The sequence below is a fragment of the Phaethon lepturus genome, unplaced genomic scaffold, assembly GCF_000687285.1.
Source record: "Phaethon lepturus isolate BGI_N335 unplaced genomic scaffold, ASM68728v1 scaffold48350, whole genome shotgun sequence".
Classification (NCBI taxonomy): Eukaryota; Metazoa; Chordata; class Aves; order Phaethontiformes; family Phaethontidae; genus Phaethon; species Phaethon lepturus.
In genome coordinates this window covers 341-17,095 of record NW_010512116.1, presented here as the reverse complement: position 1 = coordinate 17,095, position 16,755 = coordinate 341, and the positions used below count along the sequence as shown (strand labels likewise).

Sequence of the window (16,755 nt, the reverse complement as noted above, 5' to 3'; positions counted from 1 at the left end):
CTCGTCCCTCTGCAAAAGCAGCCAAAGGCTGCTACACAAGCAAAGCCTCACCCTTCCCAAGGGCCATCAGCTGCACAAAGACCATTTTATTTGACCAAGATACACTAAGATGAGAAAGCAAGAGCCCAGCTTCCACAAATGAGTAATTCATATACCACCTTAAGGGCTTGAGGCAGAATATCACATAAGATAGTATCACTCTCAACTTGGAAGTCAGAAGAGTGCAACCCTAGGAATCTCGGGATGAACGCAGACGATCACTCAAAACCACTTCCAGATAGACAGAAAATCTGCTCAGAAGCTTGGGGTTGTCTTTAATATCCATCTGTGCTTTGCACCAGCCACTATCAATGAGTTGTTCTTGGTTAATGCAGTTGCAATGTCTTAGGAACAAGCTCTCAAAAAACCCAAACCAACCCCAAAACAGCAAAACCTCAGCCTTATTACATATGGGATGCAGAATTTTCTAGCAACTCGAATTCCCAGTCTTGCCAATAAGAGAGACAAGAACAACATGTCAAAGTGATCTAAATCTCCTGCTTTTAGAGAAATGAACAAGGACAAAAAAAAGACAGACTGATGTACATTAAGTTTTAGGATCACTAGCATCCTTTTTGTGAAATTCCTGTACGCAAACAAAGGAAGCATCGTATAGCTGTAACTGGTATAAAGCTGATGTGCAGTTCATCGAAGGGTGAACGTGGGTGGTTCATTGCTGAAGGTCTGTCTAATCTGTTTTGAAAAGCACCCATCAGAAAGAACAGGACTGTTTTGGAGTGAATAAGTTACCTGAGTCTCCCTAATTTTTCCACAATTAACTGTTCTCTGAAAATTACTGTGAATGAATGGACATTGAAGGGAGGGGCAAAAAAATCCCGACAACAGCACTGATGCTATTAAGTAACTCCATTAAGTTGGGTAATATAGTAGAGATTACATTTAAATAGGCTGCAGACTAGCATATGCTAGAAAATTCACCAATTAATGGGGGGATGGCTGCAGAGAATCAAATTTAAAGGTTACAGTAGAGCATAAGCAGCCCAAGGCAATAGTATGATGCTGTACTAGCAAGCCTCAGCTAAAGTACTATAGAAAATTTTTGAATAGTAAATTAAAAAGAAAAAAAAAAGGACGAGCTGGATATCATCCATAAGACAACAATAAGAAGGGGAGGTTTGCAGAACACCACCACACTAAAAGGTTGTGACAAGTAGGGCTGCTTTCTTTCAAAAGAACTATTGTATTCTCTTACAAGTAGTTCCTCATGTCAAACTTTTTTTCCACATCAAGAGGACAGAAATAAAAACAAAGCTCAGGTTGATATAAGGAAATATCCATATAGTTATAGGTATTATTTATATACACATGTATATATGTATTACACTCACGTAATTAAATACACTACTTGATAAAACAGGAGAAAGGGGAGAGAAGGTGAGCCCCATCGCTAAAAGTTTTCAGGGATCAGTTTCGGCATACCTGGCATGCACCATTGCAAGAAGACGGGTGAGATGACTTTCTGGAGGTCCCTCCCCACTCTGTGTTCTTGATTCCTTAAACACCAGAAACCAAACACTTTCCTGGATCAGTGCTGTGTGTCATACTGAATTCACATTCCTATGAACATATTCAGGTTCCAAGCAGACCTGGCAAACTATGTTAAGTTATGTGTTAGCTAGTAAGGAGTTGACTCAGGCACACGGCTAAAGCCAAAGCTAATTTTCATTAGTGATTTAAGCCAAAATTCAAATGACTGCCCCAGAAAAGAAAGGCTGAAATATGCCCTTCTCTACCTGCACTGAAATCCACCTTTCCGGTATCCTAAAAAAGTTCAAATCTTCATTAGCTACCTCAGCTGGGACACAGAATATGTCTTCAGTTTTGTCCAATTTCTATGTTGGTTTTATCTGAAGATCTCTAGCCTGCCTCAGGAGGGAGAAGGAAAGGACCAGATGTGCTCTTTTCATAGAACAAAAGGTATTCATCCCCAATGAAGTCTGAAGATACAAACGGTATTTATTGTGTAGAACATAAAATTTTTATGGCGTGACCTCATGCTTATTTAAACCTCTGATTTTACTCAGAAGACTTGCAGTTTCAGCTGTCCTCCCCAAGAGCTACCAACAAAGAGCCTGGACATACCTGGGCAAGATGTTCAAACTACTGAAAAAAGACTGCAGGAACTACCAGTGCTTTCAAGGAAGGTGTCACCTGCATCAATACCGATGAGAAGAGCTGCAAAATGAAGCCTTTTGCAGAGTTCTTTTCCACATTTGTAGCATTACCTACTGTGCTGTGTGAGCTTTCTACTACATACTCATATACCCTTAAGACCTCAGTTCTCAGAACTTCTCTTTTCCTTATGCCTAACAAATAAAAAGCAACCCACAGACAGTAAATGTCAAGTTACTTCACTATCTCCAAGAGAAGGAGGGAATATTGTTCCCTGCTGAGATTTCTGTCCTTGCTCATACTTTTTAGCACTTTCTCATTCTTGACTCCTCTCCTGTGTTCCCACTCCCAGAGCCTTTGTGGTTCGGGACATGGAGATGTTTCAGGGTACTGACACCCCTGATGAAGGGAGGGACCCTCCCGAGTCAGGGGGATGCTATCAGGCAGCTCTAGCTGCATGATATTTTTCCTCCTCTAAGTGCTGAAATATCTTATAACACCTATTCCTATTTGTTATAATTGCTTCTGCCCCTAATCTATATTGTAACTCCCCTGTTTAATCCACCCAGAGAACAGGAAACGCTCAGCTCATAAATCCAGACATGGCTCAAAATTGGCCAAATCTGGGCAATAATCCATCAAGAGTTAAATCCTGAAGTACTGCCAATTGTTAAAATTAAAGCTATCTTCAATTCATATCCGGAATGCTGTCACTTTTCAAAAAAATTATATCCACCCACAGGACAGTCAGATATAGCAAAAGAATTTAAAAGGACTGGTACACAATTCAGCAGCTATCAAGTGTGCAAGATGCTCAACCAAAAGTGACAGACTCTTCAGAAGGGAGGGCACATTTTGGAGGCTTATCCAACCCAAGAAGGCATTCTCCTCCCACTTCTCTGTAACATATATAACAGCTCCAAGAGGGCCAAAGCTTATTACTTCTTCTGCAGTGACAGCTTTCAGCTATCAGCCAATAGCATTTAATTTCCCATGCAAAATACTCGATTCAAACAAAAGCTGGTAATGCAGCACCTGCAAAATTTTTCCCAGGCGGACCTCTGAAATCCCTCGTTGCTCTGGTTGCACTTCCAATATTTCTTCTAACAACAGAAGCAGAAGCCAAGGCAAACACACAGCTCACTATCCTTTCCCAATCCCTAAAGCTGCTGTTACGTGCTTGCAGTTGCACTGCGAACAGCCATACCGAAACGGACAGGGGACTCTAGCAAGGCCACGGTTGTTCCTCTCGCTTCATTTGTGACAATATCACGTACTCATGTCTAAGCAGAAAACCACACAGGTTTGTGCAGCGATCGATGCCTCTTCCATCCACCCCTAAAAGCAAGCAAGAACAAACTTACGAACTTGCTCTGTCCTCCTATTCATGAGCTGAAATCAGCTAAGGGAGTAACCAAGTTAGCTGGACATAAGATCTGTCTGTTCAGTGATCTCTTACAATTAAAGCAGAGAATTATTTTGGTGCCTGTATCAAGAGTAAGAAATCAGGTAATTCTAGACAGGCGTATATAGGTATTAAGAACACTTGGTATACTATCACTCAGCCTACAATACACAAATCTATTCTAAAGGTACTAAATACATCAAATGCCCAACACAACTCTCATGCGTTTCTATGTTCCTAAGTGGTGCCTACAAGAAAAGCACAGCCAGAGATCACTCCCACTGCACAAAGGCTGATTTGTCTCTGTAGCCCTGATCAAACCTCAGTTCTGTTTCGACCAGCTCTGCGGAGATGGCTCTCCTGGGAGCAGCTGACATCCAAGAGCAAGAGACTAACAATAACAGCTTTGTACCAAATCTAATGTCAAAAAGACCCAAGAGATCCATGAAAGGACTCTCCTTCATATTTGGGCAGATCCCAAAGCTAGTCCAGACATAGTCCCAGACGCTTACTGCTTTCTCTGTCACTCTTGAGAAACCACTATCATGCTGCCAAAGCCTTAAAACCATCCAGCCACAAAATGCTCCGGAGCTGCAGCCAGTCAGGCTCCACACAGCGCTGCCTTCGCCAGCATTCAGAAATCCCTTCTCGTTCACAAAGTTATTTTCTTTGTTTGTTGCTTTAAAATACTAGTCATTACTGCAGTAACTATGAGGCACTGAGAGAGGGGGGAAAAAAAGTTTTACTTGTAATAATGATTGTATGCAAAGTATCTTCTGTCTTGCTTGACAAGCATCACACCTTAAAGCCAATAAAAGGGGGAGTGAGCTGTGCAACAGAAGCAAATGATACAACACAGAGGACAATGAATAAGCACCAAAAACCAGTACAACTGCATCTTAAGTAACCCACAAGCATTAAGTGGCAATTGATAAAATAGAAAATGACGGTCAATGTGAAATAATGCACACAGGAAAAATGCAGCCCTAACGACACTTACACAATCACAGACTTCACACAGCCTGTATCACACAGAAGAGGGACATTAAAATCACTGGGAATATTTCTATTAAAATGTCCATTTAGTATGTTGTGGAAAAAAGAGAAAGACAACATTGACCACTGTATATGGAGGTAAGAATGGAAAGGATTATCACATCAGTATTATACAAATCCACGCTGCTCCCACAACTTGTGTTCTGCAATGAATTCCCATTGCAGGTAGGATTCCAGGTAGGAAGAGAGTAATACAGGAAAGACAACATGTGTGATGAGAGACAATGAAATGATTCCCTATGAAAAGAGATAATAAAAGATTAGGATTCTTCAGCAAGGGAAACAAGATACTAAAGAGAGAAATATGACAGAATAAAACCATCCTTTACAAAGGAAGTGTGAATAATCATTCTCTGTTCACTTCTCCATAAACCAAGAGCTAGGGCATCAAATCAAACCAAAAAAAGCTTTAAAACCTCCACTGGCAATTTCAAACAGAGCGGGCAGGTTCTTGCTACCCAGAGCACGTTAAATTCTGGGATCTGTACCAGAGATTACACAAACTCACGGAGGACAGCTCCATCATGGCTATGAACTCACCTCTGCACCTCGCCCTGCGGGAGGTAAGGATGGCACGGAAGGAAAACCATCATTGTATTGTTTCCTTTTTTTTTTTTTATTTTCCTAAACATTGCTACTACAGACAGCATAGTGAACTAAACGTAATTCTGAGCAATGTGCCCATTCCTCGAGTAAAGGCAAGACAGCCTATAATGTCTTTTGGAACTACGTTTTATCCTGTATTTTTCCTATCTATGCATCTTTTAATGTATTAAGCATCATTTCATTAGCAGTATTTTTTCTTCTCAGCGTAATATTAATTACCCTAATGAGAGACTGCAATTAAAACAGCTTGCAACCATCCTATGACCCATACAGTGCCGGAAAGGGAATAATTTCCTGTTCTATGCATGGCAGAGAGCAATTATTTCTGTGGCTGATAAAGGTAGTTACATATTCATTTCCAATAAATCTCATGCCTCCCACATGCTGCTCTGCTATTTCCTTTCTGCAGCTGTCCTTTCTGCAGCTGCTCTCTAGAATTAAAAGCAAGATGTAGATGTGCAGAAGCCTTCCCCATTTGGAAAAAAGACAGGTCTAATAGGACAAGAATTGAGCACTCTTTCAGCAAAATGGCTGTGGGAGGCGGTGGGCAGAGGCTGTAACTGGCACTGAGAGCATCGTAGCTGGAAAAGCTTGAGGTTTTCTACTGTAGACACATGACTACACATCGTGTTACAGCCATTACTTGTGCACACTATAGATTCTGAATTACAGAGCTAAGCTATTAATATTATACCCTGAAGTAGAGCCTTGCTTTGTAAAAGTATCAAATAATCAAGTATTAAAGCATCTTAAACTGCAAGACTCAACCTGGTGACTAAAAACTCATTCCTTCAAGATGTTAAACCAGCAGACAAAGCCAAACACCATACTCTGCTACAGATTAGTCACACTGTCTGTCCCAGTACTCCTACTGCATATCAAACCTTTAATTGAGAACAGCAATTCATTACTAAGGGCTAAAATACACAGCCTTTTCACAATGATAGAGACATTTATTTAGATGCCAGTAGTCCAAACTGATCCTCCAAATAAACTTAACTCATCTCAGAAGAACACAGATCTTGTTTGGTAAAAGATATTTAGCATCCTGTTTTCCCAGTAATTTCCATTTGAAAAAAAAATTCTCTTTTATTCTATTTTATGTGTTGTCAGTCCTTCACAGTAACTGCTGATAAACACTGTTCTTCAAGGAATTCACCAGAACACCAGAAAAGCATAGTCCCTTACCTCTACAAATATCTGTACCACTCTACAAACTCTCTTTTGGTGTTTTTTTAAAGAAGATGAGCAATTCTTTCAACCCCATACATGAGTTGCAACCAAAGCCTTTTTGTTCAGGCTGCTAAAGACAGCAAGGTACCTCCCCTCTTGCCTACCTCCTTACTGAAATCGTCACCTGCTGCAGCATTTATACAAACATAGAACACCTTGCCTGGCTAAACTGCAGATCATTTCATCTTTTATCGTGAGGGGAAAAAAAACAATCTTTGTTAAAAAAAAAGAGCCATATGCTTCTGTCTCAATTTCAAAGCCAGAGTGCTTTGCAGAGTGACAAGTAGCATCCATGAGCAGAATACAGCAGTGTCAGGCCAGGAGACACTCTCCAGAAGACTAAAAGGCTGCCTGGTAAGAATGATGTTTCTACTTACTCCAGAATTAAGACCAATATAAGAACATTGGCACAGCACTAAGCCCACGCTCACAGGCATAGCTGATTGAGGCAAATATATCACCTCTTGACATAAAGCAAGCATCTCTGTGCAGCACAGCGTTATCGAAATGTTAATAACAGAGTAAAACCCAACAATTAACCCAAGAATGTTGGAGGAACACAAAGGAAAAACCTCATTTATATTTAATATGTAACTCTTAAGACTTTGCCCCCGCAGCTGTGCAGCTGGCTGTGAGCTTGGCTTTCAAGGCTCCACACATTACTCTACAGGGGGCTGAAAGGGGGCCAAAGGAAACAGAGGACTCGTGAAAGAAAATAAAGAGCCTCACCATACTGAGCTCTCAAACTCAGGAACTAGCTTTCTGCAAGTTATCTGCGTGAAACATATTCTTTGGCAGCCCATCTACACCCAGCACAGACCAGGCCGCTCCGATACGTGTTTTCCCAGGGTCTGCGCAGTCAAAAGCGCCGCCGACAGAGCGCAGCTCCTTTCTGTGCCAGGACGCTTGCAGCATCCCGCCCAGGCACACACACGGGCCCGGAAGGCAGCTGCTGGGCAAGTAAAGTACTGTCTTCCACTTTTGGAAAGGGAAACTGCACAATTCCTAGGAAAGCTTCAAAACAAACTTTCCTTCACCTTTTCAAAACATATGCACTTGAGCTACGAGTAGCCCAAAGAATATGCAGTCTTTAAATCTAGCCTGGTGAACACCAAATGGAGCTCATAGTTCTCAATTCATCTCAAACTCATTTTGTCAATAGCTTGTTTCTCTAAGCATCATCCAGAAGTTCACCCTTCCCTACCACCAAAGTTCATTGACTCGTTAGGTGCAGACTCACAAAACCTTGATACAATCTGTTCTTAGTATGCAAAGAAGTTTATTATTCTATTTAGGAGCTTTTGCTCAAAAACTTTTCTGCCCATCTCGTCTCACAGAGAAATTCATAATTAAATTGGTGCAAGCAGAGCAAAGTTTATTACTAAAATCATAACCAAACCTACTGTCTGTCAAGCCATTACTTGCACCAATTAATCAAAGCTGTTAAAAAAGGCTTTTTAAGGAAAATAGTATCAGTGTTAATATACTCCCAGAGCAAATAAGTTTGGTGGTGAGTGGAGTTTTTTTTAAGTTTTTTAAATGCCGCTCAGCTCACAGTAATCTCCAAATCCTTTTCCTATGCTTCTTAAAAGCAAGAAGTAAAAAGTTACATACCACTGATGGCACTCAGCACTTTGATCCCATTTCTGTAAGGCAATGTCTATCACTTCTTTCCCTGCAAGTAAGTGGTCAGAGATAAGAAATTCATAAGAAGATAAGAAGAAGGGGGGCAGGGGGAGCAGGGTTTTTAACTCTGAAGCGTAATGTCAGCTTTGACCACCCCGCTTCCCTTGCCTTGAACACGCAATTCCTTACCATCAGATGCGTACGATCTCCTCTCATCTGGGTCTTCTGTGATTTCGCACATATCACTATGTGCTCGGGCCAGGCGCCAAAGAAAGTCTTTCTGGTCTGCATACTGCAGTAAAAACAGAAATGTGATACATCAGGACCCATCCTGCCATTAAGAAAGAGCATGAGAAAGAAAAATCAAGGGGGGGCATATACTGGAAGTCACACAGACATTTTCCTTAAACTTTAAAAGGCCCCAACTCTACAGGAACTGAAGCAAAACCACAAAAGAGCAAACTAGACGGCTAAATTTATAATTAAGCTTACCATGCTACACTACTGGTACAGGTCTAATTGTTGCCACCTTCTAACAAAGAACCCCTCCCCTTCAAAGGCCATACCGGGGTCAGTTCTTCAACAGTCTCCACTAACCTCAAAACACTGGAAAAATTCACCCCAAACCTCACCACTTCATTAAAATTCACAAATTGAATTTTACTTTTTTCATGCTTCAGTCCGTATTCAAACAGTTTCATATCCTGGCTTGTTCTTCAATCCGGGACAGTACTGTAGGTGTACTGCTAAATTTGAATCAGGTACGTTCTGACAAACTCAAACTTACTTTAAAAAAAAAAAAAAGTAAAAACTTAAACCACAACCACCTAACAGTCTGATTTCTTTTGTGATAGTATTGTAAATAAATGAAAGCGGGACAATCACCAGAAAGAAGTATGCAAGAGAATTTCGGAAACCAACAGGCCTGACATTTCTTCCTGGTGAGAAGGAAAAAAAAACCAACCTACTTGAAATTAGAACTGATCAAGTGATCTGTTATTTCTTTCCTTCTGTTCCTCCTGGAAATACAGGAGCCAAGCACGTCTTGCTTTTTAAAAGGCTAGTAACCCAAGAGGCTCAGTTTACTCAGTTAGTAACTGAGTAAGGCTAGTAACTTCTTTGCTGGCTGTGCAGTACTTCGGTAAACACTAACAGAGGCTGACAGTGCAACTGCAGCAGGCACAGGCAGGCCTACAACAGCTGCAGCAAGACACATTGCGGTGTAAGCTAGCTATCTGCAACAGCTAGGGCAAAACTATCGCTGCCCCTTGCTGCGTCCCCACACCTCACGGGCAGCTCCAGTGTTCACTGAAGCAGGGGATCAATTCACATCACCTACAGGACATAAAAAAGACACATTCTTTAAGGTGGCAAAAGACCTGCACCATCCAGGTTTTTTTTCTCATTAACTAATATACACGTAAGTGTTACCTAACCCTTCTGTTTGAATATGTAACTTAGTTATTTCATGAACCACCACACACGTGCACTGGGCAGTTCTCGGAAAGACCAAGTGTCCTGAATACAGATGGACCCATTGCACATGCAACGAGGTAAATGTTCTCAAAACGTTTGCTGAGTTTACTGTATAGACACAGTACTGCTACTTTACACATGTACGGTGTGTTCACTCAGGGAAAGTGATGACATGATGAGACACAGAGTTCCACGACAGAAAGCGACTGGGAACTGGCTGCTGCTGCAGCCTGAAGAGTTTTGGCCTTCAGCCCGCTCCCAAGCTGCTCCTGAGGAAGGGGGCCACTGGAAGCTGGCCCAGTTGTTGCGTGGGACCTGGACCCTGCTAAGACATGCAATTTCCTCTTTCCCAGCCATTTAGCTGAAAACACAAATCACTGCTGGAAAATATAAAAAGGCAACCTTTACCGCCAGTTTATTATTCAGCAGCAGCTGGAATCCCTCTCTCTTCTCCTGCTCGTCTCCGCTGTGCAAGCGGTCAGCCTGCTGCAGTAGCTGACCCAGTCCTTCCTCTAGCGAGGAATCTAAGATTAAATGGGCATCATCCTCGCTGACGAGATCCAGGGAATCCCGTCGCGCAGTTCTCACTGTTTCACAGCTCACTTCATCTTCCCCTTCTTCACTCTCTCTCTCGGACTCCCGGTCGTAATCAGACTCAGCGTTGGCTGTGGTGTACCTTTGAGGAAAAAAACCACACGCAACACAAAATTAGTTTGAGGAGATGCTGTGCAGCCTATGACTGTTTTATACACATGGTATAGAAAGAACAACTCTTCCTCACAGAGGAAGAGGAGTATGTTAGCTTATGCTGGAGAATGCTGTACAATGCAAGTGTCTCAAATAACACACCAATCATTGTTCCTCATGTAATATACACAACCTCAAAAAGCTGAAGAAAGAAGGCCCCCGAAAGTCACACAGAATTCAGTCACAGGTGTCCACATCTCACTGGCGTACCATACCAGCTTCTCTTAGGCCTTCTAACTTCAATGTAAGAGAATTCAACAACTAAGAACAGAGCCAGGACAATTCTGTTAAACGTATGGATTATAAAAGAGAATTTCAACCAAAAATCTGACATACTCGTCCATGTGGAAAATATAACCTGAGGTTTTTAGCCTGTTCCAGGAAATTTCAGACACAATAGCTGTTTTGGCAATATCTAGTACCTCCATCATCTTGTCTGAGTGCTAAATACAAAACAGCTCGTTCACACTGACACGTGAAAAGGTGCAAAACAGTAGGAGAGCAATCAAAACTATTTCACACGAGCAAGAAGTCCAGCAAGGAGACAGCAGACGAGCCACAAAAAGACAGCACATGTACAAAAACACAGGCAATGATTAGCTGCAGAATTAGTCAAATGAACCAGGAAAAAGCTCAGATCAAAGTTTCTGAAAATGGCTAAAACTCAGCTCCCCCAAATCATATACAGGCACCTAAACTGGCAATTTAAAACAGCATTATATATTGACTGAAACCATTGCAGCAGGCTGTCTACTTACAGAACTAATTTCTGTTTTGAAGAAGATTCTCTATTTGTCCTCCTCACATTTATCTGCAAGCTCTTAGATGAAGAGTAAGCGCAAGTCAGCCAGTAATTTAAGAATGTGCACTTTTATATCTGGATTTTCTTGGTTTATCTGAATAAGCTCTCTTCCTAAAGCAAGCTACTTCAAGTAATATAAACACTTAATTCTAGGGGATGTTTGTAATTGTTACCCAATTAAACTGTGCCCAAGCCATGTGTTGAACTTAACAAGTTCTGCTAGAATTAAAAGTCATTGCAGTCTGGGGGCATTCAGTAACTACAGCTGCATTGCCTTTTGTCCTGGCTGAATTTCCCCTCCGAGGGAGAGCTTCACTGCTCCGTGTGTGAAGCTGCCTTTGTCTGGAGAAAAAGATATGCGACCAAAGCCTGTATCTGAAGAAAGCAGTTACAGTAATTTGGCCACACAGATAACAAGACACATTTGGCTATCGAAGCTTCAATTTGCTGAGAACCATCAACAATGCTCAAGCATTTCCCTCTCTGCTAGAGGGTAAACAAACACCCTCACTCACCACAGCCTCCAGCCCTCATCCATTAATTTAAAAAACGCACCACTTTGTACCGACACGTTTTAAGACAAGAAATAAAGTAAGAGTCAGCCTTATCACTTCAAAGCCAGGAAACCAAGCACTACAAGACAACACCCTGGAGATTACGTAGGCAGCACTAAATTAATAGATAACATAGCAACACGGTGGTGAGTGACACTGACACAGCTCTGTTTCAGATTAAAAGCCTCATTTCTTGATAATTTCTCAAGAATAATGGTACTCCACACCTCATGTTTGGTACTTACGCACAAACTCCTCAAACTCTCTTATTCCCCATCCTAACCTACTATCCAGCACATTTGTGGGCTACGCAGTCGTGACACCATCTCACTACACCATTTTACTGGCAGCTGCAAAGATTCCAGTACTTCAGCTGAAAAACACTTTCCACATTGAAGGCTCCTGAAATACGATATGGTCTTTAAAAACAAACAGCAATGGATGGCTCCTACATACTTTTTTTTCTCCACCACAAAGACATGTTTTCTCCAAGACAGCTCATACAAGATGCTGCCAGTTTAAAGAGACAAGTAATACTGTATATAACTTCATAAACTCAGAGTTTTCAGAAAGATTGAGGGATTTAGATGTTATCAGCCTGTTTTCTCAAGTTTATGATGATGGAAAGTTCTTAAATGCTTCAGTATGTTGAGGCCTCTGGCTAGCGCACATCCTGAACGAAAATGAAAACATACTATCTGGAACAAAAAAGCACATGGCAAGAGGAGGCAAAGAAGGCCAAAAGACCAACGCAGTGCCAATGCAATATAGAGAAATTAAGCAGCCCAAGACCTGTGGGCTCCTGAAAGCTCATGATGATTTTTGTGAATTGTATATGAAATCGGAGGAGGTGCTTGTGTCTATGTGGCTTACAAAATAAGGCTGAAATACGAGTTCTTCTTCCTGAATTTCATTAAAATAATACAATTGCCAGAAATGAATACACAGCTGAAATTTATCACTTGAGAATAGTCTTATTCTTCCTCCCAGTGTCTGCTAAAAAGCTTAAATAGTCTTCTCCAAAATTTACATTTCCTACACTGATTTTCTACTAGAAAACTTTAGTATTTACATCTCTAAAAGACAACACTGCATACAAAAAGGCAGCTGGTCCTGAACAGACTCATATTATACCTATTGGTACAGGACAAACACCAGAGTGAGAAATTATATACTATTTGAATTTTTTTTTAAATCAAAGTAGAGATGCTTACCCACTAATTCTCCACACTGGTCATTAAACCCAACTACAGCTTTTAAATAAAATGTAAGAACTCCTCCAACCACGACTAGGTTCCCAATGAAGTAATGAGGTTGTGCAGTAACATATATCCCTGCTCCACCGATCACTGGAGGTCCTCTGAGGGGGATGTGTTCTCTGAACCTGAGCATTACTGTCGGGCTCTATCGCCACAAAATTTTCTAATGATCCAACAACAGCTAGGGCTGGTATCTGTTGAAAAAGACCACCCGTTTCAGCATGCTTTACAAAATACATTGGCACCCTGATGACTCGGTGCATCTGCTATTATCTAGATAGCAAGGTCTTGTCTTTAGAACCAACTACATAGTTTTAAAATTTGAATGCAGCCTTGTTACCTATTACACCATCGTGAATCACCTACTCCCTAATTTTGCTTTCATACGAACACCTGCTTCAGATGAATGAAGTGGTTCTCTAACCTGAATGAGGTCACATCAGCTCTTTCCTGCTTCACCAATTCCAGCTACTAGAGATAAAAATACTAAAACGACACATTTTTATGGCCGTCACAAAGCTTGCTTTCCTGCAGATCCGTGTCCTTTGTTCGAGGAGGCTGCTTCCAAAATGGCTGCTTGGTCCCCCGATTACAATCCCATGCTACCAAGTGTCACTTTGCACCAACTTACTGGTCATTTAGCTGCCACAAACAGCATGTCATGTCCAAATTCTGCCTGCCTTGCTCTCAGTGCTACGATTAACTTGGAATCGTAGAATCATTTGGCTTGGAAAAGACCATCAAGTCCAAACTTCTCTCTTCATTTCAGCTTCCCTTGGAAAACGTACACAGCCAGTGCTGCATGTTTTAGAACACACGTACCTCAAAAGCTACAGAATTCATCTGATTAAGGCACAGAAGCATTTCACCAGAAAAGCAGCAGTCACATACATGTATGCAGTAGACCTCTTGTTATCTGACAATATTTGCATCTCTATTATAATTTTTACCAATGTTCTTAAACTACATGGTATTTTTCACCTGTTTTTAAACTACAAGAACTTAAGCAACACAACCGATCGCACACTGAGAAAAATCTGTAAGAAATACCCTAGCCGAAGACATTTTAGTTAATTGGAATATATTTTTAACTTTCTGAAGCTTTCCAGACATTCTAAGATTATATTATTGGATGGAAATTTTATTTATAAACTCTCTCATTTAAGTCCCAGGCTGGACTTCTACTTCCGTTCTTCCTGCAAGGTTCCCTAATCAAATCACTGCTTTAAAAAATCCTCAATAACTATACACATCTTTTTTTTTTTTTTTTTCTTTCCCCCATTTCTCCGAAAGTCAGAATCATCGCACTTCTCTCAATCTGGCCCAGGCAGTAGTAGACTTACTGTAATAAAAGCAAATAAAACCACAGGACACCTAGTGGGGAAAAAAAATCCCTTCCTTTATGTTATAAACTGCTCCAGTAATTGGGCACCAAAGCCCATAAAAGCTGCTTCTAACCCAGTGCTCTGCTTACCCTCCTTCACTTTCTCCATCATCCGTATTGGCTGTTCCTGAGCTGGCCGTGAAATAAATTGAACTGGAGCCTGTGGAATCACTTCTTTCTCTAGGAAATGGGAACCGCCTCCGGCGAGTTACTTTCTGGGTTTCTTCCAGATGGGACCTTTGAGGAAGGCAAAAAGAGAAACAAATAAACACTTGATACCAAAATGTCTGTTATTTTGCTTCCTTTCTCCTCTCTAGCAGATTCTACCCAATTTACTTTATATCCAAAGAACTCACAAGGTGACTTACTCTTCCTTATACAAACATCTCGCTGCCATACACAAAACATCATATTCTACAGTTAAAGCAAGTCTGACCACGGACTTGGTCTATATACAATCCATATATGCCATCCATACACAAAGGGGTAATCACATCACATGCATTCCTCTGATTTCCTCAACAAACAAAGTCCATGGTATCCTGAAACATCTTGCAGAGCAGAGGACTTTTTATTCTGTATCAAAAGTTGCCTACGGTTGGCAGCAGAGAGAAAATAGCAGTAACAAAAGGTTAAAAAAAACATTTACAGAACAAATAACCTTCCCAGGCTAGAATATGAACCAAGCGTCACTACTTAATACTCCATAAGAAAAAAAAAACAACCCTGGCTAAACATACAGGTTTTTTACATTCATCTCACTGGAGGTCAAGACATAATGCCAGTGGAAAAGAAATAGACACTTTTTCCACTTTTGGATTTAAATTTAACATACTCTGTCATGGCAGTTTCACCATGCTACGGAGGAATTGTGTGCAACAGTAGGAAAAAAGAGAAAGGGGCAGGGTCGATACCTGACTTCACCAATGATTTCTGCAGCCAAGCGCTGCAGGCTGTTTCGTAGCTCCTCCACTTCTTTTCTTAGCTCTGAAATGTTTCTCAACACCACGTCAAGGCGCTCCAGGACATCCACCTGCTCGCTGTGCATTAGGAGAGGTGTGTACATAGCACTATCTCCTGCCTCTACAGGAACCGGCACTCGAGGCGTGACTTGAAGAAAGCAAGAGGAGAAAAAGTTCATTAGATGCAAATGGGAAAGGATTTCACATGGGAAACCTCAATCCAATTTTGTTTTCAGAAGATGGAGGATATGAGGCTTGGTCTCAAGCACTGCTGCCTGACCTGGCCTGAGGTTTTGGGGTTCTTCAACTGGTTTACGGCTCCCTTCTCTGACAGCAGCATCTAGCCACACTTAATAGATTTGCAATAGCAATTAGGGGTAAATAAAGCTCTTAACTACACTTCTATAAAAATCCCCTTGTAATTTAAAAAAAAAAATCCATTCCAAATATCACAGAGACTACTGTAGATGAAGAAATTGCTTGTTGTTTTTTTAAAAGTCCTTACCACAAATTAATTTAATTCTTATTCTCCACACTTCTGTATTAACATCACACTGAAAAGCTACACTCTGCACTTCAGAACTGCAATCAGCTCCACAGGCCATCAGCCGGGAAAGCAACCAGCTCACAAGATACCATGTGACAATGAACAAAGACAACGGAAGCTAATTTTGGCCACAAAAAAGACCTATTCCTTAAAAAACAAAAACCAACCAACCAAACAAAACCCCACCCAATCCACCTCTATTCTTATTCAAGGAAAAAAACCCACAGAAATCCAAAGAGGAAACTTCAGACTAATTAAATAGCAGTTTAGTCATTAAAATGTGTCATTGCCTTCTACGGAGTATCTAGAACCTCTACCAGTCTGTCTGATCCTTGAATCTTCCTGCAGATATAGCACGATCGACCAACATGTAAGAACACTTACATCTGTGGATTTTAAATGTTTTTTTGAAAGCTCATAAATATTATAAATAAATACATTACCAGCTGAGTCAATTATTTAAGAAGGAACACTCTTTTTACATTTTTATATTAACAACGAAGTGAATCACTCTGAGAAAAGCAGCCACATTTGCAGAAACGAAGGGCTTATATTGCAGAGTACCCTGTGTTAACGCACCTAAACTCAGAGATAAAAATCTAAATTCTCTTAAATAAAGAAGTACTGTAGTCTTTTCCCTGCTCTTCTTTTGCTTCTCAGAAACCACACTGTTTGCTTTGCTAGCAGTTTTCTCAGGAAGGGGCTGTACAGAATCTCAGTGTGCTCTTTCCAAGGACCTGCCCTGCTCTGGCAGCACTTGTCGCTGCTCCGTTACCCCAGCAGCGGAGGCCGACGCTCCTGTCCTCCCCATTTCTGCTCAGGACCTGCTGTTTCAGGGTGAAGCTGCAGAAAACTGGGTGAACTGACTCCTTCCGAGATACATGGTCAGCAGCAGGGCCAGACGGTTGTTGCAGCCGTAGCTCCCA

General features: G+C 41.2%; 1 protein-coding gene across 1 annotated transcript; it reads right to left on the bottom strand.

The window, feature by feature from the left end:
• Window positions 1–8,086: 8,086 nt before the first annotated feature.
• RMDN3 (regulator of microtubule dynamics 3) lies at window positions 8,087–15,430 on the bottom strand (the record flags this gene model as incomplete). The annotated part of the gene is made up of 5 exons (XM_010285863.1): window positions 8,087–8,147; window positions 8,288–8,390; window positions 9,983–10,250; window positions 14,411–14,557; window positions 15,235–15,430. Coding segments are annotated over 5 exons (775 nt in total), but the record flags the coding sequence as incomplete, so codon positions are not given.
• Between the last annotated feature and the right edge of the window lie 1,325 nt (window positions 15,431–16,755).